The sequence below is a fragment of the Dromiciops gliroides genome, chromosome 3 (genome assembly GCF_019393635.1).
Source record: "Dromiciops gliroides isolate mDroGli1 chromosome 3, mDroGli1.pri, whole genome shotgun sequence".
Lineage (NCBI taxonomy): Eukaryota > Metazoa > Chordata > Mammalia > Microbiotheria > Microbiotheriidae > Dromiciops > Dromiciops gliroides.
The window spans coordinates 511399432-511423555 of NC_057863.1; the positions used below are offsets into that span (position 1 = coordinate 511399432).

The window sequence follows — 24124 nt, forward strand, 5'->3', positions numbered from 1 at the left end:
TAGCCGTGTGACCCGAGGCAAGTCACTTAACCTCAATTACCTCACCAAAAAAGAAAAGAAAAAGAAATTAATGATGTAATTCTCTTCCATGCTGTCCCTTTACTCCTACCACACACATACATACACAGCCCAAAGCTTTCTTTTCTCCATGCTAAACATTTCTAGTTTCTTCATCCAGTCTAAAGATAGCATAGTCACCAGTACTATTACTGATCTGGTGGAAGATGGAAGATATTCCATCTGATGCACTCCTTTCAAAATGTGACACCCGTACACAACTCAGCATAATAGTACAATTGTATTCTAATCAGAGTAGAGTATGGCAAGACTAGCATATTCTTAGTCTTGGATATTGTACTTCTCTTAAGAAAGTCTAAGATTATAATAGTTCTTTTAGCTTATGAGATTTTGCTCTATTTAAATCCCGCAGTTTTTCAAATAAATTGTTCCTTCACTAAACCAAATTTCATCTATAGTCCTTCAGTCTAATCTGCATTTCTTTTGGAATCCTGACTCTTAATCTAGCACAATTATTGCTGGTCTCAGTTTTTTGTTATTTGCTTCTTTTGTGCCGTTTTTCTTACCTACGATGTTTTATTTTTGTTTTCCCTACACAGAGTCAACAATGAGTCAGTTGAAGAAAGTGAATGAAGTTAAAGTGTGTTTCCCTGAAGACAAAAAGACTGTACAAGCACTTAGGCATCAGCAGGCTTTAAGGTATCTTTTACAGTAGAGAGGAAAAGAATAAAGTATAGCTTAATTCCTAAAATTTATTCCACAGTAATGAGTGGAAATTTCTTTTGTTTCATTTACTTCATTTGAAGTTTTAGTTCTATTTGAGCTCAATTAAGTTGAAAGTCCTTTTGTCAAATTAAACATAGCCAATAAATTCTAACAGGTTTCTTCCTTTTGAAAAAAAAACTATATCACAACACAAATATACCTTTTAGTCAGAAACTAAAGCAAAAATATAGGTCTTCCTGTCAAAAAGTCACACAGTTCCTAAAGAAAGATTTATTCAATAGTAACTGTGGACACATTAAATCCCTTATAAACTATCCCTTAATAGGTGTGAATTGACATTTATGAATGGAGTTTGTATTTATATTTTACGAGATTTCTTACACCTATCACTAAATGCCCTGATTGAGAGGCTGTGTGTCCTAGGTGATAAAGCTCTGACTTTGATTCAAGAAGACCTGGACTTGCCACTAACACATACTGACTATGTAATCCACTTAACCCTTCAGTATCTCAGACAGATTTCTAAGATTCTAAGTTGCAGAGAAGGTGGCAGTCTGAACTAGTAGACTAGATAAACTCTCTGGGAATCCCTACAACTATAAAATCTCAAATCCTGTCTAAAAAATCCCTAATTCCTGGGTATAAAGATTCTGAAATGATATTTAAGTCATTTGGACCATCACTGAAATATGGGCCTGTGACCTATTACTTAGTATAATTGATACTTCTTTTGGCTATGTAGATGACAAATGACCCTGCCAATAGTTAGCTTGTAGTCCAAGTCCCAGGGACATCAGTTGGGCATATCTACATAGGTTAAACTCATTTGTCTTTCAAAGCAATATGACTGCGACAGAATGTAGTTAAAGGTGGGGCACAGGGAAGACGCTCCCCTTTGCCATTCTTTCACTTTCTGATGAAGACAAGCTCTAGTCTTGGCCGGGAAGAGGCAGCAAAACCTACATCCAACAAACCTGGGGCTATAGTCACCCTCAAAAGGCAGCAGCCCTAGAATGCACCCACCTCCCTATACAAGACTTCCTTCCTGTCCCATTCTTTTCTGTTTTCAAAAGGTTAAATGGTCACCAGTCTCATTAGGTAAGAAAGGCTTTCCAGTGCTTTCTGCCAATGTCTTTTTTTTTTTTTTTTAAGTGAGGCAATTGGGGTTAAGTGACTTGCCCAGGGTCACACAGCTAGTAAGTGTTAAGTGTCTGAGGCCGGATTTTAACTCAGGTACTCCTGACTCCAGGGCTGGTGCTTTATCCACTGTGCCACCTAGCTGCCCCCTGCCAATATCTTCTTAAAGTGGTTTCTTAAGGTAAACTCTTTTGCAGAGCCTCCTGTTCTCTAATTGGTCATTGATGCCCATTACACAGTTTTCTCTCTAATAGTGTTCTCTTTGTCCAGAATAGATTAAAACAATACTTGTGTTTATAAGAGTAAATTAGAGGGGAAGCTAGGTGGCACAGTAGATAGAGCACTGGCCCTGAATTCTGGAGGACCTGAGTTCAAATCCGACCACAGACCCTTGACATTTACTAGCTGTGTGACCCTGGGCAAGTCACTTAACCCCAATTACCTCACAAAAAAAAAAAGAGTAAATTAGAGTGTTTTGTGGTTTTTAGGATGTGTTTGCATGAACATTCTCTACTAGAGCCTAGAAATAAACTGTAGGAGGAATAGGCATTGAATTGCTCAGTTACATGTGTGAGAGAAGAGCACCAATAGTTCTGTTGTAGTATAGATCCTACTGCTTTTTGTCATAAGGAGCCTGACCTCTTCCTTCACCCTCTTTGCATACTCTTTATATTCCTATCCATAGCCCCACGGGCCTGTTGTTTTGATTAACCTCACCTTCCAGTCTTTTGTTTGTCTAGCTAAAAAATTATGTAAAAACTGAAGTGACAGTCCTTTACCTGTTTAATTTGTTGTAATTACTTGAGAGCAAAACAGATTTTTCCTAATATTATGTACAGGAAATGAAACGCCTTTCTGCTATTAAGACTTAGGCCAAATCTTCAGGTAGTTTTGGACAAACTAAGATAGTACCTGAACACCCTTGTTCAAATTGAGAGATTGAAAACAGGTCATGTCAGTAGTTCACACAAATAGTATTGATATCCAAGTTGATGCTAAAATCTCCCAAAGAATCTGAGTACATAGATAGGTGAAGCAGTTGGGGGTAAGTGACTTGCCCAGGGTCACACAGCTAATAAGTATCAAGTTCCTGAGGTCATATTTCAACTCAGGTCCTTCTGAATCCATGGTTGGTATTCTATCCACTACACCACCTAGCTGCCCCCATAGATAATTTTTTTTTTTTTTTAAGAATTGCAAAGCCCTGGGGCAGCTAGATGGCGCAGTAGATAGAGCACCGGCCCTGGAGTCAGGAGTACCTGAGTTCAAATCCGGCCTCAGACACTTAACACTAGCTGTGTGACCCTGGGCAAGTCACTTAACCCCAATTGCCTCACTAAAAAAAAACAAAAACAAAAAAAAGAATTGCAAAGTCCTTTACACATTTTATTTCATTCTGTTCTTTTGGAGTGTGTGTGTGTGTGTGTGTGTGTGTTTCCTTATTTATTTAAGTTTTCAGCCTTTGTTTAGATAAGATTTCCAATTTCAAATTTTTCTCCCTCCCCCCTCCCCTAGACAGAAGGTAATCTGATATATAAAATTAAACATATTTCTGCATTAGTCATGTTATACAAGAAGAATCAGAGCAAGAAGGGAAAACCTCCAAAAAGAAAAACAAAAGAGATAGTATGGTCCACAGCCCATGGGGCTTTCCAGCTCAGCTGAAGCTAGGGGGAGGGGCACCAGCCCCTCCCACACAGAAGAGGCCCTGAGGGCCTAAGGCTTTCTAATCTCAGCCTAAAGGTAGGGTCCACAAATCAAAATAAATTTCCACAGTCTTATATAAGATTTTATATCAGCTATGATAAATTATGTTCAGTCTTTCAATATAATTAGGAATTATCAATTGTGCAACTTAAAATAAGAACGTAGGAATACTCTTAGATCAAATTTCTTCTGTGTCTATTTTGAGTTTATCTTTACTTTGCTGATTTTAAAATAACTGACTAATTTATTTGCATATATGATGATACAATAATCTAAATCTTACCTTTTTTATAGGTTATATAATAATCAGTTAGCTGAAGTGAAACAGCAAAAGGAAGAGCAAACAGGAGAAGAAGCCTATACTAGAAATAGAGAAAGGGCAAAAGAGTTTCACAGGGTATGTTCTTGAAAATTTATCCTTCAATCCTATTCTGTAATCAATACCTCAGTAAGAATACGCTGGTAAAAAATTTTACATAGCATTCTATATGGCAGAGCTAATTCTGTTCTCTTAACATCCCATTAAAACAAATTAATCTCACTACTTCCTGACACCTTAAGTTTACTAAAGAAAATTTATCTAATGATATGTGGTTTTTCTAATTTGGAAAGTATAAGAAACAGGAAGAAAAAGATCCATAGCTCTTCCTGACATCTTCCTCTTAGGTGTCGGTAAATCAGTATTTTTCAGATCCTTGTCAGTTTTTCTCTAATGTAAATTTTAGAGTCTCAGAGTTGGAAAGTACCTCATAGGTCATCTAAATCAATCCTTATGTGAAGTATGATGAATTTCTTCTTCAGTATCCCCAATGAATTGTCAATTAGCCTCTACCTCCATACCTAGTGATAAGAAACTGATATGGTAGACCATTTTCCTTTTAGAATCTAATCAGTAGAAAACTTTTCCCTTTTATTAAGTTGAAACTTCCTCCATTTTAGCTTCCATTTATAAATAATTTTGCATCTGGAATAGTCAAATCAAGTCCAAATCCTCTTCCACATAACATTCCTTCAAAATATTTGATAACAGGGCGGCTAGGTGGCACAGTGGATAAAGCACCAGCCCTGGAGTCAGGAGTACCTGAGTTCAAATCCGGCCTCAGACACTTGACACTTACTACCTGTGTGACCTTGGGCAAGTCACTTAACCCCCACTGCCCTGAAAACAAAAAACAAAAAAACCAAAATATTTGATAACAGATATTATGTCTGTATTGTGCCCCTCCATTCCTTGTACCTTCTTCCAATTTAATATCCCCACTTCCTATACCTACTTTTTTTTTAATTAAGAAGTATTTTATTTTTTTTCTGTTACATGTAAAGATAGTTCTCAACTTTTGTTTATACAAGCTTTACAATTTCAGATTTTTCTCCCTCCCTCCCCCCTCCCCTAGACAGCAGACAATCTGATATAGGTTATATATATATGTACACACATAATAACATTAAACATATTTCTGCATTAGTCATGCTATAAGAGAAAAAATCAGAGCAATGGTGTACAATGTTCTTCTGGTTCTGCTCATCTCACTTCATCATCAGCTCATCATTTCTTACAGCACAATAGTATTCCATTGCTATACCTACTTTTTAAAAGTATAGATAGCATAGTTTTGATTCTCTTTATCATCTTGGTAGCCCTCCGCTGTATATGTGCCAATTTGTCAGTATCCTTACACAATTCTCTACATGGTCTGACCAGAACTAAATACTGTAATAGTATCTCTTCCCATGTTCTGAATGCTGCATACCCCTTTATATTAGTACAGCCTAAGTTCACACAATCTATTTTCCAGCTACATCTCATCCTTAAGAGGTAACTAGAGGGGCAGCTAGATGGCGCAGTGGATAGAGCACCGGCCCTGGAGTCAGGAGTACCTGAGTTCAAATCCGACCTCAGACAGTTAACACTTAACACTTACTAGCTGTGTGACCCTGGGCAAGTCACTTAACCCCAATTGCCTCACTAAAAAAAATAATCTGGTATTATGAAGAGGAAATTTAGTCATATGATAACACAGACCCTAGATTTGGGGAAAGTAAATTTCATAGAGTTCAGAGGAAAGCTAGAAACCTATCAACTAAAATTTTGTAGGGTGAGTCAACTCAGGATGTATGGAAGGATCTCAAGAATGATATTCTGAAAGCCTCAGATACTCAAATAAATCTGTGATCTCATTGGTGTGGATGTTTCAGTGATACAGAATGCAACTGTCACATGGCTTTACATCCTATGAGATAATTGTCCATATCCTCTCATAGTTTCACTACTAGGCACTTTGCTGCTTTTTTGTGTGTGTCTGTGTCTTGTATTTTCATTTATTTTGTTAACTATTTCCCAATTACATTTTTTTTTGAGATATTTTATTTTTTCCGTTACATGTAAAGATAGTTCTCAACTTTTGTTTATACATGCTTTACAATTTCAGATTTTTCTCCCTCCCTCCCCCCCTCCCCTAGACAGCAGGTAATCTGATATAGGTTATATCTATATATCTCTATACATATACATATATATATATATATATATATATATATATATATACACACACACACATATATATATACACATAATAACATTAATCCTATTTCTGCATTAATCCTGTTACAAGAGAAAGAATCAGAGCAGTGATGCAAAACCTCAAAATAGAAAAAAAAAACAACAGCACCCAAAACAAAAGAAATAATATGGTTCAATCAGCATCTATACTCCACAGTTCTTTCTTTCTTTTTTCTTTCTTGGATTTGGAGATCCTCTTCTATCATGAGTTCCCTGGAACTCTTCTGTGCCATTGCATTGGTGAGAAGAATATAGTCCATCACAGTAGGTCAACACTCAATGTTGATGATACTGTGTACAATGTTCTTCTGGTTCTGCTCATCTCACTCATCATCAGCTCACGTAAGACCCTCCAGGTTTCTCTGAACTCTTCCTGCTCATCATTTCTTACAGCACAATAGTATTCCATTGTATTCATATACCACAACTTGTCCAGCCATTCCCCAATTGATGGGCACCCCCTCAACTTCCAATTCCTTGCTACCACGTAAAGAGCAGCTATAAATATTTTTGTACATGTGGGTCCCTTTCCCCCTTCCATGATTTCTTTGGGCAAAAGACCTAAAAGTGGGATTGCTGGGTCAAAGGGTATGCACAGCTTTATCGCCCTTTGGGCATAATTCCAAATTGCTCTCCAGAATGGTTGGATCAGCTCACAGCTCCACCAACAATGCATTAGTGTTCCAATTTCCAATTACATTTTAACACGGGAGTTTGATCCCTCTGCCCTACACCAAAGAAATAACAGGTCTGGAAAAACCAACCTTTTCTACTGAACTTACTTTTCTGATTCTCTCTTGACAGCCAAAGAAATTAATTGAACCATACAGGCTGTCCATCAGTCATTCCTTATTTTCACCTCAGGATCAGTCCATCTCTTTATTCATAGTACTTTTCCTTGATCACATACAGCTCTGGTTGTTCTTAGTCTCTTGTTCATAATGTGTTGCAGCCAGCCTACATTCTTGCACTTTTCCACTGACTTTTCTTGGAAATCAGTGTAAGAAGCTAATAAGAACACAAAGAACACAGAAACTCAGATTTTTATTTATTTTTTTTTTTTTGGTGAGGCAATTGGGGTTAAGTGACTTGCCCAGGGTCACACACCTAGTAAGTGTTAAGTGTCTGAGGTAGGATTTGAACTCAGGTATTCCTGAATCCAGGGCCAGTACTCTATCCACTGCACCATCTAGCTGCCCCAAGACAGTTTCTTATATACATGGGTGTTATTATTTCACCCTCAATCTGGTTTGTTCTCCACTTCAGAACAATGGGCTTTACTGGTCATCTCTTGATTTTGTTTTTGTTTTTTGTTTTTTTGGTGAAGCAATAGGGGTCAAGTAACTTGCCCAGGGTCACATAGCTAGTAAGTGTCAAGTGTCTGAGGATAGATTTGAACTCAGGTACTCCTGACTCCAGGGCCGGTGCTCTATCCACTGCGCCACCTAGCTGCCCCTGAAACTTAGATTTTTAAAAGACATGTAAGAACCACAGCTCTTGGGAGGAAATCATTCCTCACCTTAAAAAGGAAAAGAAATTTCTTCTCTTACTACTTGGACAACATGTCTCACAGTAGAGCTACCTGTTATATATAGCAAGGAGCAGAACAAATGAAAGATGAGACAAGAAGCTTCCTTGAGGCTCCTTGGAAGCAAGGGAGAAAACCAACTATGGATTAAGATAGAATTAGCTCTAGCAGTTGGAAGGTGAGCCGGGAAGAGAGGCGCAGGCCCAGGAATTCAAGCTAAACAACTTCACCACGGAAAGGAGAAGCATAGTGATGAAAGGAAAGACAATTCGATCCCTGCCCTCAAGGACCTTCTACTCTAATGGCAGTTATATTCTATTGCAAACAACATACAGAGGAGGGTGACGGAAAGAAAGTACCCATTACAAAGTGTGGTAGACTTTTTCTTTCAGGTTTATGAACCAAACTGGAAGACCAAAAACCATAGTTCAGTAATACATATACACACTTCATGAATTTGTGTGTCTTCTCTGTGCAGGAGCCATGCTAATCTTCTCTGTATCATTCCAGTTCTAGTACATGTTCTGCCAAAGCAAGCAACAAAGTGTAGTAGTATTAAGGAAATCAGAAGACAAGAGCAGACTAGCATGAGGCCCTCCGCTAAATGAAGGCTACAGGAAGAATTCACCAATAGGAGGGTGGGCCTTGCTGTGAAGCCATGGTAGACTGTTCCAGGGGGAGGAATCCTTGAGTTCTGAGGAAAGTTGAGGGATGAACCAGCAACAAGATGGACATGGTTTTGAAGTCTGGAAGAAGTATTTCCACTAAAAGCAGATCAGATACGAAAAAAGGTTGCTTATTTTTATTTGACAGTATTGGAAATGCTAGCAAGTGGTGTGGTTTTTTATCCTAATCTGTAATTTCATAGTTTCAGAAGAGAAATTTTCACTAATATTGCATATTGACCACTATTCTTCAACTTCAAGTTTTAGAATTGCCTGAGACTATGAGAAGATAAGCTTCTTGCCCAAGCCAGTACACAAGGATAGTAGGAGTTGGGGTGGGATTTGAATCCCAATTTAATCATGGTTCCAAGTCAATTATAAAAAGATAGGCAAAAGAGTGACATTTGACAAGAGATAAGAGGTGATAAGATAAAGATATAATGAAATTTGATAAACCTTGAAAAAAACACATGATAAAAGTCTTGCACTCAGACTTTAAACCCTATTATAGAATGATTATCATCAAAAATATTGGCTATTAGGCAAAAAAGAGAGAAATCGATTAAGGAAAGAGAATAGATATCCAAGATATCAAGTGAAATAAAGCAGAGAGCCTATTGATAAATCAACAGAAAATAAAAACTAGAAAATGAATATATTTTTTAATAAATGTACTTAGGATAATTGCTTGGCAGCTTGGCGGGTCATGAATTTAAGACCACATATATATCTGAGGCAATTCTAGCCAAATAATAACTTTAAATGTAAAAATTAAGAACTACTTAAAATATGAAAGAAAATGGAATAATTTCTTTATCTCAGTTGTATTGAAAAAATTTTGTTCTAGTCAAAAAATGGAAAGTTATTAGTAAAAGACAAATGTGTTTGACTTCATTAAAATGAAATTTCCCTACAGTAGAAATATATAAATAAAAGAAATAGAATAAAAGATTGTAGAAAGTTTGTGGCAGTTATGACATTAAAAATTAGACATTTAAAATACCTAAGAAATTGTTAGCTGACAAAGATCAGTATGGAGAAATGTTAAAAAGAACAGACAGATTTGAAGAGGACATTATTAATGATAACTCAAAACCAGTCATCTTTACAAATAATCAAGGAAATATACATTAAAATAATTTTGTCAGGTGCCACTTCACTCTCATTCAGTGGGCAAACATTGAGGATGCTTTTTCTATCACTTTTATAGCCATTACAATACATTGAGCTTCATAAAGAGATAACATGGGAGCAAGTAAGAATTTGACAGTCTCTGGGCATTTGTCATGCTGAGAGAAAGTAATCAGAAATGGGCAAACATAATCCTAAGAAATCGAGATAATCTGCCTTCTCAATAGAAACCTGAGAAGAGCACAAGAAAAAAAATAACCTGCTATTTTATTGAATTTGGATTTTTTTTCCCAAAAAAAATGCTATTAAAAAAAAGTGAAAGATTACATCCATTCAAGAAAAAGAAATTATAAAAACTGACCTGACAAAAATTGGTGAGGTTCTTTTTTGTTTGTTTGTTTAATTAATAAAGTATTTTATTTTCTTCCCATTACATGTAAAGATAGTTCTCAACTTTTGTTTATACAAGCTTTCCAATTTCAGATTTTTCTCCCTCCCTCCCCCCTCCCCTAGACAGCAGGTAATCTGGTATAGGTGTTTTTTTATATACATATATATATATATACACATAATAACATTAATCATATTTCTGCATTAGTCATGTTATAAGAGAAAAATCAGAGCAATGAAAAACTTCAAAATAGAAAAAACAACAGCACCAAAAACTAAAGAAATAGTATGGTTCATTCAGCATCTATACTCCACAGTTTGTTTTTTTCTTGGATTTGGAGATCCTCTTCTATCATGAGTTCCCTGGAACTCTTCTGTACCATTGCATTGGTGAGAAGAATATAGTCCATCACAGTAGGTCAACACTCAATGTTGATGATACTGTGTACAATGTTCTTCTGGTTCTGCTCATCTCACTCATCATCAGCCCACGTAAGACCCTCCAGATTTCTCTGAACTCCTCCTGCTCATCATTTCTTACAGCACAATAGTATTCCATTGTATTCATATACCACAACTTGTCCAGCCATTCCCCAGTTGATGGGCACCCCCTCAACTTCCAATTCCTTGCCACCACATAAAGAGCAGCTATAAATATTTTTGTACATGTGGGTCCCTTTCCATGATTTCTTTGGGCAAAAGACCCAAATGTGGTATTGCTGGGTCAAAAGATAAGGTGAGGTTCTTTAAGAAAGAAAACTATCAATCTTCATTATACCTAAAAGAAAGAAAAGTTACAAGGATTCCAGCAGACAAGAGGTGGACCATCACAGTGACATTTTTCCAATTCTATGTAAAAATGTTTACAGTTCTAATGTTTAAAAAAAAAAATGGAGGAAAGCATCCCAGTCTTTCCATTGAAGTTGTGTAGTTTAGGAAATATAGAATACAGTATTCCTTAAGGTGGCAAGCATTCTTATGGAGAAAAAACAAGATAGCTAAACTGAACAAAAATAGGAGAAATTATGCTACATATTGGGCTAAAGGTAAATCTGAGAAAGGGAAAGATCTTGTGTACAAAAATATGGCAGTGCTTCCAGAGTTGAGGAATGACCAAACAAATTGTGTTATTCTGTATGAATGTAACAGAACTTTAAAAGCTGTAAGGATATCACAAATACGAAGAATTCAGAGAAACCTGAGAAGATTTGTGTCAGCTGAACCAAGAGTGCACTTTATATCAGGACCCAAGTAACATGAAGGGAAGTAGCGATGAGAAACTTCTCAAACTCTGTAAATGCAGGGACTTTTAGAAAATAAGATGCTAAAGCATGCTTCCCATCTCTCAGCACTCAAGAACACAGTGATATAAAAAAGGGAAAAGTCCTTGAATAAATAAAACAATTTAAAATAAAGGCTGTCTGAAGTCATGGGGAAGGGAGCTAACCAAAGCTGAGAAGTGCAAGAAGTAGAATTGTAAAGACAGAAGATTAGGAATGAAAAATGATGAATAATAGTGTCGGTAATGAGTTAGAGGCAGGAAGCCCTGGGTTCAGATTCCACCATTGATACTTGCTAGCTTTGTTACCAATTAAGTCACTTTATTTCTCTGAGTTTCAATTATTTTATGTACAAAATATGGAATAATACCTGTAGGATTTTCACAGGGCCTCTATGAGACTCAAAATGAGGACATACTTATATAGTGCTTTGCATATATTAAAGCACAGTAGGCTTGTTAGTGATGGTGATAAAAGTTGGTGGTTTATTTTCTTGTCTATAATGCACTTAACCTTTTAGGATACAACTCATTCTTTTAAAAAAAAAAAAAACTAAAGTGCATAATGTCTTTGTGCATAGTTAGTGCCCTGCCTGTATTATTCTTTAGTAATGTCCTATAGTGGTATTTTCAGTTCATCTTGCCCGCTATTCAGTCACTGGGGGAAGGGGGAGTATAAATTGAAATGGAAATCTAAAATAGCGCATATAGGATATATAAGGATTTTCAACTTTAGCTGTCTGTGTTAGAACATGCAAAGCAGTTTTTTTTCCTATTAACCAACTACTACTCTGATCCCCCTCCCGAAAAAAGATGCAACTGTTTTGTTAACATTCTAAATTCTGTCTAAAGTTGTGTGTAAAATTGGAAATAATAATAAAAATCAGAACAGTTTCCCATGACAATTGAATTGTTAGACTCAGTAATGGCATTTGAATTGTTAAACTCCAAATCTAGCATATTTATCCTATCCTGTGTGTGTATGTTAGTGTTATAAAGAAGTAGGTGCTGCCTCAGGTGTCACCTCCTCAGGTGACAGAAATTCAAAGAAACCAGTTACAGACCCCACCATGAGGGATCAGATCATGTAATATTAAAACTAGCTCAACACCTTTCAAAATAGTAATATTAAAATAGTAATATTAAAATTTATTTATACAAAATCACCAACTCAAAAATCAAGGGAAAAAATAAATAGAATCAGATTGAAATAATGCTCTAAGAATTTTCAGTTCTTTAAGACTATTTTGTAATTCTCTCATATAGTCAATTAGTTGGGCATTGATAAACTCCCCCCCACCCCAACATAGAAGTACATACAAGCACAAATGGTCTTGTTTTCAAGGGAGGGTGACAAAACAACATCTAAGGAGAAATATAACAATCTCCTCAAGGCCTCTTCTTCAGATGAAACAGAGCTAGAGGGAATACATTAGGTCATTGCAAATGAATCTCTTGACATACTTTTCTAATCAAAAGGTTAATTTTCTCATACTCTACCTATCCAAAAGATTGAGAATGTAACAAAATTTTGGTACAATTAAAGTACTGTTAGAAAAAATAACTTTTATTTCTGGGCCTGTTTCCCTTTGGTCATGTGAACATTAGATGAATTCTGCAAGGAGGAGAATAGATTTAGATATCTGGAATTGCTAGGTCAGACTGAGATGTGATTATTTGCATAGAGGTAAATTTGTTTTGACCAGTTTTGTTTTACCTGCAGAAAACACTGGAGAAACTACGAGCAAAAACTTTCCACTAGGACAAAAGGACTTTGGATGTTATTTCAGGATTTTATCCTATATCACAATGTATACTTGATCCTTTTAATTGATTCATGATGTACATAAAGGCTTGTAAATATTCCTTAAAATATATTTCAATAAATTTTTATCACAAGTGCATTTTTTGTAATGTTTTCATTTAGTCTTGGAGAAAAGTAGCATTTAAAGACTTCTATACTAAGTCCTTTCCTATTCTTATGCTTTGGTCATTTTAAATTCTATTTGTTAGGCATACTCATTAAATTCTCTTAAATTCATTCAATAATCATTAAATCTACTATTTACAAAGAACTGTGCTGCTGTCAACAAGAATACAAAGAAAAATAAGATGCATATTTCCTACTCCAGTTTAACAGGGACCACATACACAAGTATCGAGGAATCATGTATTATGCCATAACTAAACTAATACAACAGTATTGGGAAGCCATAAAATGATATAAAGGGCCAAAGAAAAAGGATCACAGAATAAGGGAGAGGTTCATGAAGGTATTATTTGATTAATCCAATTTAAACAAGTGCCTACTGGATATGAAGCACTGGGATAAAATATAATCTACACCTTGCTCTCAAGAAACTTAAAATTAATAGAGTGTGAAGGGAATATAGTGGTGAAATATTTCATGTCCCAGGTACAACAAAATAGCTGTGCAACTTTGTGTAAGTCATTCAACATCTCTAGACCTCAGTTTACTCGCAAAATGAGTTTGGATTGGATGATTTCTAAGGATCTTCTCCAGGATTCTGTGATCATGTAGACAAAAATAGGATGAGAGTGGGATCAGAAGAGATAAAAAACAGTGATACAGGGGTAGCTAGGTGGCGCAGTGGATAAAGCACTGGCCCTGGATTCAGGAGAACCTGAGTTCAGATCTGGCCTCAGACACTTGACTCTTACTAGCTGTGTGACTTTGGGCAAGTCACTTAACCCTCACTGACCTGCAAAAACAGACAAAAAAAAAACAGTGATACAAGAGAATGAAATTAATGCAAAAGGAGATCTAGCTAAAAAGGGTAAAGAAATTTGGGGGAGAAAAGCTTTTTTCAGGTTGGAAGAGTAATAAAGGGGGAATTGGTCTGGTTAGGTGACACCATAATTGAACACTGATGAAAAGTAAGGACTTCAAAAGGTAGATATGTGGGCAGAGCAGGAAGGGGACCATGCAAGAGATGGCAAAGAAACAGACTGTAGAGGGCAAGATCAGAATTAGGGATAGAGTGGTCCAGTTAGGCTTGAATATAGAGTCTGAAAAAAAAAATTGAAATATAGAGATATTAAAGCTTTTATTGCCAAGATGAGGAATTTATATTTCATAAGCAATGGGAAACCACCAAAGGATTTTGAGTTGAGAAATGACATGATTGAAAAAATACATTGGGGTAGTGGAATGCATTGTAAGTATATTTTGAAAGGCAGGAGTCCTTGTGGCATTATCGCATCACAGAATTTGATCTGCCAAGTGTGAGCCTTGAATCACTCCCACTAGTCACTATCTTTGCTCTCTTATACATGTACTACTGAGTGAAGGCAGAGAATATCACAAAATCATGTTGACTCAATCTACTACAAATTTGTTACATAATTTCAACTGGGTCTTCATTGCTGCAAGGCAATCTTTTTACCTCCCGAATTATAGCAAAATTTGGTTGCCTGGAGAAGTTCATCAATATTGTATTTCAGTTTCGTGATGGCATGATTTTATGGGTTCTGGATAATGGACAGTGCTCTCACATTTTGCAGTCACCAGTGGAGTGAAGTAAGGCTGTGTGCTTACTCCCATGCTTGAGGTTTTCAGCAATGTTGTCAGATGCCTTCAACTAGGATGAAAATAGTATTAGGGTCAGCTACCACATTGACAATAAAGTATTTTACTTGAAAAGGCTACAAGCCAAGACTTAAGTTGAAAGAGAGTTGGTATGTGACTTTTTGTTTGCAGATGACTGTGCACTCAATGCAGCCTCAGAGGCTGAGAAGCAACAAAGTACAGATTTATTCTCTGCTGCTTATGCTAATTTTGGCCTAACAATTAACGCTGAGAAAACAGGTTCTCCACCAGCTAGCACCACACCATCCATATGTGGAACCATCAGTCACATCAAATGGAGAAATTTTGAATACTGTGGATATGTACACTTACCTTGGCAGTATAATTTCCAAGGATGTACACATAGATGATGAGGTTGATGTCAAGGCTAGCTTGGCCATTGGGAGGCTTCAAAAGAATGTGTGGGAAAGAAGAGGTATTACTGCCTACCAAAGTGAAGGTCTACAGGCCCATTCTGCTGACCTCATTGTTGTATGCCTGTGAATCCTGGACAGTCTACCAGCACCATGCCAGGAAACTGAATGGCTTCCATTTAAATTGTCTTAGGAAGATTCTGAAGATCACCTGGCCAGATAAGGTATCAGACACTAAGGTCCTCTCCCAAGATGGGAGAGCATTCAAACTCTACTGCAGAGGGCTGTAATGATTGGGGTGACACCACCTGCTGGAGAGTTACTGTAGGAAAGCTCCACCATGAGGAGAAGGTGTCTGAGGGCAAACCATGTGGTTTGCAAGGTCAGTTCCTTGGCGTCAGGAAGTGACATTTACTCATGGGTACTGTCAATCAAAGCTACCAGCCAATTAGCTTGGAGCTGTGTGTGCGTGTGGATGGGATGTTCCCGGTTCCACAGGAGGCTTGTGGGATGAAGAAGAGGCGAGGCTCGCTCTCTCACTCTCTTTAACGAGGACCTCAGTGGGGAGCGGAGCAAGAGTTGCAGGCTCCCTGAGATAGCTGAATCTAGGCCTCTTTCTTTCTCTTCACCAAATTCTTATTCTCCTTAATAAATGCTTAAAAGTCTAAACTCTTGTTAAAGCTTATAATTTATTGGCGACCATTCAGATATTTTAGACAGTATAACTAGATAGCCCCTTACAGAGTGTAACTCCGATGGGCCATCCACGTTGTTTGAATGCCAAAATTACCTTTGCCTAAAAGACTATTTTATGGAGAACTCGCTTAAGTCAGGTACTCACATAGAGGTCAGAAGAAGTAATATGAGGACACTTTTAAGGTGCCACTGAAGAACTTTGGAATCAATTTTAAGATATGGGAGACATTGGCACAGTACTGCCCAGCATGGTGTGCCCACATCAAGGTACTGTACTCTGTGAGCAAAGCAGAATTGTAGTAGCTCAAAATGATGTCGGATGGGGGCAACTAGGTGGCTCAGTGGATAGAGCACCGGCCCTGGAGTCAGGAGGACCTGAGTTCAAATATGACCTCAGATACTTAACACTTACTAGCTGTGTGACCCTGGGCAAGTCACTTAACTCCAATTGCCTCACAAAAAAAAAAAAAATGTGGGATGGAATTTGGGTCAAATTAATAGTGAGTCATCCCAAGTTTTATTGCAATACTGTGGGTGACCACAGGGAGAGAACTAGAATATTGGAAAGGTATCTCTTGAATAAGGAAAGAAAAGACAGTTATAGTATAGAAAAATTGATTATCAGTGTCATTATAATAATCTCCACCTTGGGGAGGTACAGGGGAGGGCTTATCCTAATTTGGAGTTCCTGGGGTCCCAAAGCCAACCCCCGAGGTAGGTACCTTTTTCAGTGGAGGTGTGTTTTGGGGGTTTATATGTCATAAAGTGAATCTGGGAACAAATTTGGCCTTTTCTGCACATGTCTCTTTCTGATTCCCATGGCTAGTTTCAAAATATAATTTTTCTTTAGAATTTCTATAGCCTTGTCATTTCATCTAAAGTCATCATGGCCTCTCTCCCTCTGTTCCTGTTATGGACACTGATTTCTGTGGGTACAAGAACCTAGTATAAGTTATCCATTAACTGGGGTCTAACTCCCTTTTTGGAGCTAATATCTGAATTAAAGCTTGGGTCTTGGGTTTTTCTATTAACCCTTTTTTGCCTCCTATATAAATATGACCTAATGTTTATTTTTTGCATTCATATTTTTACTAGGTGAACGAAGTATTTTGTCTAGAGCATAACTTTGGGGGGGGGCAATGAGGGTTAAGTGACTTGCCCAGGGTCACACAGCTAATAAGTGTCAAGTGTCTGAGGCTGGATTTGAACTCAGGTCCTCCTGAATCCAGGGCCAGTGCTTTATCCACTGCACTACCTAGCTGCCCCCGAGCATAACAACTTTTGCTCAGTTTGGAGAACACCACAGTTAGCTGTTGCTGAATCTTCCTCATTCCAGCTTACAGGTAATACTCATGCACTCCAGAGGTTCTTATTTTGACAGTCACAGGTCATATGTTCAATAGAATAACCATGTGAAGTCATACTATTCCTGAATATGATAAAAATGTATTGTGACAAAAATCAAGTAATGGTTTATAATACAGAGCAATTAGAGCTTTCTCATTAAAAGGCCTTTCTTAATAAATACTTTAATAAATGTCACACTTTAAGGTATGTCAAATATTTATGTAGCACTTTAAGTTTTACATAAATGATATCATTTGAGCTTCACCTCAACTCTGTGAAGTCGTACAGATATATTCTGAAGATGAGTAAACAGTGATTTAGGGAGATTGAGTTACCAATGTTATGAAATAAGTGTTAGAGGTTATTTTGACTCTTAAGTCAAGTGTTCTCCACTAGATCACACTTGCCCCTGCTTTAAGATCTGCAGTCCTGAATATCTAAAGAACAGATGGAGTTGAGTATTTTCTGTGATAGAACAGCCTTGCAACTTTATTCTTTTTTTTTAATCACTCTCATATCCCCTTTTCTGTCCCCTTCAGTTGTCCTTTTATTTAAAATTTTTAACTTATTTCATTTTTCCTCAATAACATGTGAAAACAATTTTTAACATTAGGGGTTTTTTTTAATTTTTGAGTCCCAAATTCTCTCCATCCCTCCCTTTGCCCCTTCTTGAGAAGGCAAGGAATTTTATATAAATTATACATGTAGTCATGCAAAACATTTGTTAGTCATGTCATGAAAAACAGACAAAAAAACCCAAGAAATATAAAGAAAAGGTATGCTTCCATCTGCATTCAAGATCCATCAGTTCTTTTTCCTTTTTGTTTTTTTACCTCTTTGGGATACAGACCGGGAAGTGGTATTGCTTGATCAAAAGGTATGCGTGGTTTACCCCTTTGGGCATTGTTACAAATTGCTCTACAGAATGATTGAATCACTATACAGTTTTCTCATATCCCCTCCAACATTTGTCATTGTCCTTTTTTGTCATATTAGCCAATCTGATAGGTGTGGGATGGTACTTCAGAATTATTTTTAATTTGCAGTTTCCTAATCAATAGTTATTTGGAGCATTTTTTTTTCATGTGACTATAGATAGCTTTGATTACTTTACCTGAAAACTGCCTGTTCATATTGTGAGAATTAGAGCGCTACCAACCTGTTGAGAAAGATACTGCAGGGAAGCTCCACCATAAAAAGAACACGTGACAGCATTCAGAAGTGACCTTTCTGGGGTTTCGAAGGTCAGATCAGTGTCAGGAAGTCCTATCTGCCACCTGTTAGTCGTATTGACCAGTACTACCAACTAATTAGCTTGGAGCTGTGTATAAGAACGGCCCTATTTCCTGTTTCACAAGGAGGCTTCTGGGAGAAGCCTTGGAGTGAGGTCTTTTGGTTTCTGGATGGCGGCTTGGCGGCAGGGGCAGACTTAATACGGAGAGTAGACAAATCTCATACTTTACCGATGTGTTTCTTTACTAAACCCTAATATACTTTAATAATGATGTTATACATTTCCTAATTTAAGGTGACCACTCATTAGATTTTAGACATTACAGCTAGAATTTTAGGCCTTACAATATCCTTTGACCATCAGTTGAGGAATGGTTCTCATATAAATTTGACTCAGGTCTCTATATAGCTGATAAAAGAAGTCTTTTATCAGAGAAACTTTCAGTTATAATTACTATGTATTTCCCTCCAATTTTCCGTGTTACTCTGTCCTTTCACCCTGTTCATCCTCCAAAGTTTTTCGGTTTTTTTGCTTCTTTTACCTTCCTTAATCCATCCTCCCTTCTTTTAGCCCTGTCCCTGTTCTTTTAGCTCCTTCTACTTTCTTGTATGGCAAGATGGATTTCTCTAGAAACTGTTTATCTTATAAGCTGTTTTGAGCTGTGTCTGATGTGAGATTCATGCACTCCCCCACCTCCTATTTCCCTCATCTTTCCCTCCCCTGTAAAGGATCTTTTGCACATCTTTTGTCAGATAATTTATCCCATTCTATCTCTTTCCACCTCTCCCAGTGCATTCCTCTTTTTCACCTATTTTTTTAGATAATCATTCCATCATACTTAACTCACTCATGCTACACTCCTAATTGCCCTAATAATGAAAAAGTTTTTAAGAGTTGCAAGTTTCATTTTTCCCATGTAGGAATGTAAACAGTTTACCCTTTTTAAAATCCCTTATTTCTTTTTCCTGTTTACCTTTTTATGCTTCTCTTGAGTCTTGTATTTGAAAATCAAATTTTCTATTAGCTCTGGTCGTCTTATCAGGAGTGCTTGAAAGGTCTCTATTTCATTGAATGTGCATTTTCCCCCTTTCTGATTTCCCTTTTACATATGATAATGGTTTCATTTGCATGGAGAACAATGTGAATTCTATTTAATAAAATGAACATCTCCAAGGTAATTTTGGTTATTCTGGGAACCACGTTAAATATAAAACTGAGAGGGGCAGCTAGATGGCACAGTGGATAAAGCACCAGCCCTGGAGTCAGGAGTACCTGAGTTCAAATATGGCCTCAGACACTTAACACTTACTAGCTGTGTGACCCTGGGCAAGTCACTTAACCCCAATTGCCTCACTAAAAAAAAAATATATATATATATATATATATATATATAAAACTGAGGTTTTTAACTTCGATTTTTCTTTTAAAACTTTTCAAGGCGCAGCTAGGTGGTGCAGTGTATAAAGCATGGCTCTGGATTCAGGAAGACCTGAGTTCAAACCCAACCTCAGACACTTGATACTTACCAGCTGTGTGACCCTGGGCAAGTCACTTAACCCCCATTGCTTCATACCCCCCCTAAAAAAAATTAGGTAGTACATTGGAGGCCACTGTAATGGGATTTTGTGGAGACCCAAGAGGGTTGGTACTCATCAATCAGGATTCTTGAGGTTGTGATAAGATTATCTTAGTAAGGAATCAATAAAGCAAGGAGCCTTTATTTGGTGGTGTAGAGAACAAGGTAGAGAGCAACGACATTGAGCCTGGCATATGAGATTCCTTACATACACATTTTAGGGCAACACTGTATCATTCATTGTATGAAACAAAGAAAAGGAAGGCTATTCATAAAATAGCAGTTGTTATACAAATAGTATACTTGAACAAAAACGTATATTGGTTACAGAAGATAGATGAGTTGTTGTCTGAATACAGTTTACTAGTCTCACTAGATCAAAGAAATCTGTCCATTGGGCCAGGCAGGAAAGAGAACTTTTCCAGGACTCTGGAAGCCTCCACAGTAATAGGAAAAAAGACACTAAAGGAGAATTTGTTGCTACAGCTAGTCTTGCAGTTCACCAAGGATCATTTACAGCAAAATGGCTGACAGAACAAGATGGAGCAATATACCAGTTTCTAAGAAGGGGTGGCCTATGTGCTAGATAAACATGTTGGGGAAGTTCGGGACCCAATAAGTTTGATATAGGGTATTAAGGCAAGGGTGGTGAGGAAGCTCAGTGGAAGCTGCCAACCTCAGAAAGTTTGCTGAAGTCAATCTCTATGGGGGGGGTATTTAATTCTGTCCACCTTTCCCAAACTGTCCATACCCATATGCAGATACCCTCCAAATCATAGCCAATACATAGTTTACCTCTAGCAAAAGGAAGACACTAACTCAGTAAGCAGTCCATTTAGCTTATGCATAGCTCTAATTGTTAGTAAATTTCCATTAAGAAAAACCTATTTTAGTCTCTTAACTTCTACCTAATGCTCCCAGTTCTGTACTCTGAGGTTAAACAGTATAATCCTCCTCTAGGGAAAAGCTTAGAAATAACTTAATGTGTGGGGGTGACTAGGTGGCACAGTGGATAAAGCACTGGCCCTGGATTTAGGAGTACCCGAGTTCAAATTTGGCCTCAGACACTTGACACTTAGTAGCTGTGTGACCCTGGGCAAGTCACTTAACCCCCATTGCCCCGCAAAAAAAAAAAAAAAAACTAATGTGTCTCCTCCCATTTCTCATTGCCCCCAAACCTCAGTACTAAATGCTTCTGTTTCTTTCAACCATTCCTTGCAAAACTTGTTCACTGTTCCTCTCACCCTCCTGGATGCACTGTATTTTTTTCACGCCCTCCCCATCCACATGTGCGAAATCACATTTGTTACTAGGTAGAGTATGCCCTACTGCCTCCCCAAGCATCCAGAAACCTGTGTAGTTTAAGCTATTCTATCTTCTAAAGTGCTTACTAAATAGAAAATAGGAAAGCGTGGGAGAGAACCTGTCCCTCTGCCACTCCTCTTTCAGATGATTAGACAAGCTGCATTCTTGGCAGCAATGGACAGAAACCCAAATCCAGCCAACCTGGGGCAACAGCATTCAAGTCAGCAGCCCCAATGTGCTGTCTCACAGCCCTATGTAAGACTTTCTAACCCAACCCTGAGATTTTCAGATTGATTCCTGGTTATCAGATTTATTAGGTAGGAAAACCTTTCCAGTTCTGTCAGTGTCTGTTCTTATACAGGCTACTCAAGTTAAACCCTCAGAAACCCCTGCTCTCCAATAGGTCATTGATGCTCATTCCCAGATCTCTTTAGTGGTGTCCCTTTTGGCTAAAATGGATTAAAACAATCCCTTTATAGAGCTTTTAGAATGTTATGTGAGTCTCACTAGAGCCTAAGAGTAGGATTTAGGGGTCAGGCCTTAGGTTGAAGTTGAGAGGCTGAAGTTCACAGTTGCTTGGGGTCATGTGCCTGGCTATTTTAGCTTGAACTCTGGAGCCTGCACTTTTATGGCCCTTTCACATGGCCATTTGAAGAGACTGAAGAACCCCAACAACTGTTATATGAATCCTGTTGCCTCTAACTTTGCTCTTTGTGCACACCTGTTCTTGTTCATGGCCCATTGGGTTCTGTTAAAGGACTATATAATCTTCCCTTATATACTGATAAAAACAAGACTCAGGCTCCAAAAGAGAACCTTATAGAGAACAGCCACAGTTATGACCAGTTTTCTGATTAAGTTCATCCTCTGGTATCATCTAAAATGGAAGGAATAGCCCTTTCCTCTAGTTACTTGCCAGTAAAACATGTCTTTCTCTCAAAAGGACTATATAACAGGAAATTTCCAGAACCGAGTAAGTCCTCAAATAATATTGAGCGCACTGGATAGACATGGGGTGGACATCCCTCATACAATTTAGGGATTGCAGCACTTTCCCTATACTTGGTATGTAGGTTAATGATACCCAAGTAAATGTCTTCCAAAGATTTTGAATAGCCTATTATTTGATATTAGGACTCTATATGGAAGATATAGGCATTTTGTCAAATGCTTCAAAAGGTTGCTGGGTTGTTGGATAGAAATAGTATGGGGCAGCTAGGTGGTGCACTGGATAGAGCACCAGCCCTGGATTCAAGAGGACCTGAGTTCAAGTCCGGCCTCAGACACTTGACACTTATTAGCTGTTTGACCCTGGGGCAAGTCACTTAACCCCAGTTGCCCCACAAGGAAAAAAAAGTCAGAGATAACTTGAACTTGACTTCCAAGGAGGACTGTGTCAGCTATGACATATTGCTTTTCTACGGAATGTCTTTTCTATTTTCTGCTGGAGAGTAAATCTATTAAAGAAATTTTATTTGATGGCATGTGGTTTTTCTTATTTGCTAAGGCAGATTTTCTTACTTGCTAAAAGCAAGAAAAAGAACTGCGGTTTAACTTGTTCTTCTAGGATATAAGTAAACAAATGTTTTTCTTTTCTTCATCAATTCTTAGTTATCAAGCCTAGAATCTCAAGGTTGGAAAGGACCTCAGGCCATCTAAACCAACCTCTCTGAAGCATGAATAACCTACCACTCCACATCTGCAACAGTCATCTGGCTTCTACCTGAAGCTTTGGTGAAAAGGAACTAACAGTTTTAGAGAACTCTAAGCATTATAAAAAACTCTGTTATATCAAACTAAAATGTTGCAAAGCCCTCCCACCCTCCTTTTAGTTGGTATTTTTTCTGCCACCTATAGCGAGCAAAATCAAGTGGGTTTTTGTCTAAGCTCTACCATTAAACTTGCTGTAGAAGGCAGGGCCAAGTAAATTTTATAGCTCTGGAATGGTTTTCCTGTTTGTCACATTAGATGAATTCTGCAGGCAGGAAAACAGACTGAGGTGAGGGTGAATTAGTGGGACTGCTAGAACAGATTTGATTAGCTTCATATAAAGTTGTGTTTGTGACCAATTTTTATTTTCCCCACACTGAAGTACATACCACTATGACAAAGACAGTATGTATTTTCAGGATTGTCCTATACTACAGAATGTATACTTGTTTTGACTCACAATGTACTTCAAAAATTAATCTGATTTGTAAATATTACTTTAAAAATATAATTCAACATACTTTTATCACAAAAATGCATTTTTTTTTGTCTTCGAAAGCATTAGATTTTGAGAGCTTTCTCTGATAAATTCTTTCCTCTGTCTAGGTAATTTTTTGGAATGGAAGAGACTGGAGGCAGGAAGAACAGTTAGGAAGGCTATGATAATTGTGCAAGAAGAGATAAGATGGTGAACCACAGTTGTAAGAGAATGGAAGGGGTTTTGGAGGCAGAAAGAAAAGGATCTGAGAGCTGAGTGGATGGAGATTGGGGAGGACAAAGATGACTTCAAAGCTATAAATTTGAATGACTGGCTTATGGTGGTGCTATGGATATTGAGTTTGATGTGTTAGCAGGCATGTCAAATAAAAATAAAGGGCCTGTTGGGATTTCTTGGAAATAAAAACTTGGGCAACTTCTGTCTACAAGCAGTCATCAAAACTGGTATGGATGAAGTCTCCCAAGAGCACAATCTTTAATGTAATATTTACATTAAAGGTATAAGACTGTCAAGTGTGGTAGAATCTAAGTTGAGGAGAGTATGTCTAAAGGACAGGTCTGTAAATTAATTTATGAACTACGGGTAACTGCTGTTTTGGATGGAATGATTCTCATCTCAAGGTGATGAAAAGGTAGTTTTGTCTTGCCCTTGAA

The 24124-nt window shown here is 37.6% G+C and overlaps 1 protein-coding gene and 1 non-coding gene across 8 annotated transcripts in view; one reads left to right on the plus strand and one right to left on the minus strand.

Moving 5' to 3' along the window:
• CEP295 (centrosomal protein 295) overlaps nt 1-13043 on the plus strand; it is a 74221-nt gene extending 61178 nt beyond the window's left edge. For 6 of the 7 annotated variants that reach the window (XM_043994159.1, XM_043994162.1, XM_043994160.1 and 3 more), the window contains 3 exons: nt 618-717; nt 3883-3985; nt 12865-13043. In XM_043994159.1, coding sequence (XP_043850094.1) covers nt 618-717; nt 3883-3985; nt 12865-12903 — 242 coding nt within the window. In that variant the 3' untranslated portion in view covers nt 12904-13043. The remainder of the gene's footprint in view (nt 1-617; nt 718-3882; nt 3986-12864) is intronic. The other variant, XM_043994161.1, reaches the window with a different exon arrangement.
• Nucleotides 8110-8214, minus strand: LOC122752261. Its single transcript, XR_006356040.1, has one exon. It is a non-coding gene; the product is annotated as a U6 spliceosomal RNA (small nuclear RNA).
• Nucleotides 13044-24124: the final 11081 nt, after the last annotated feature.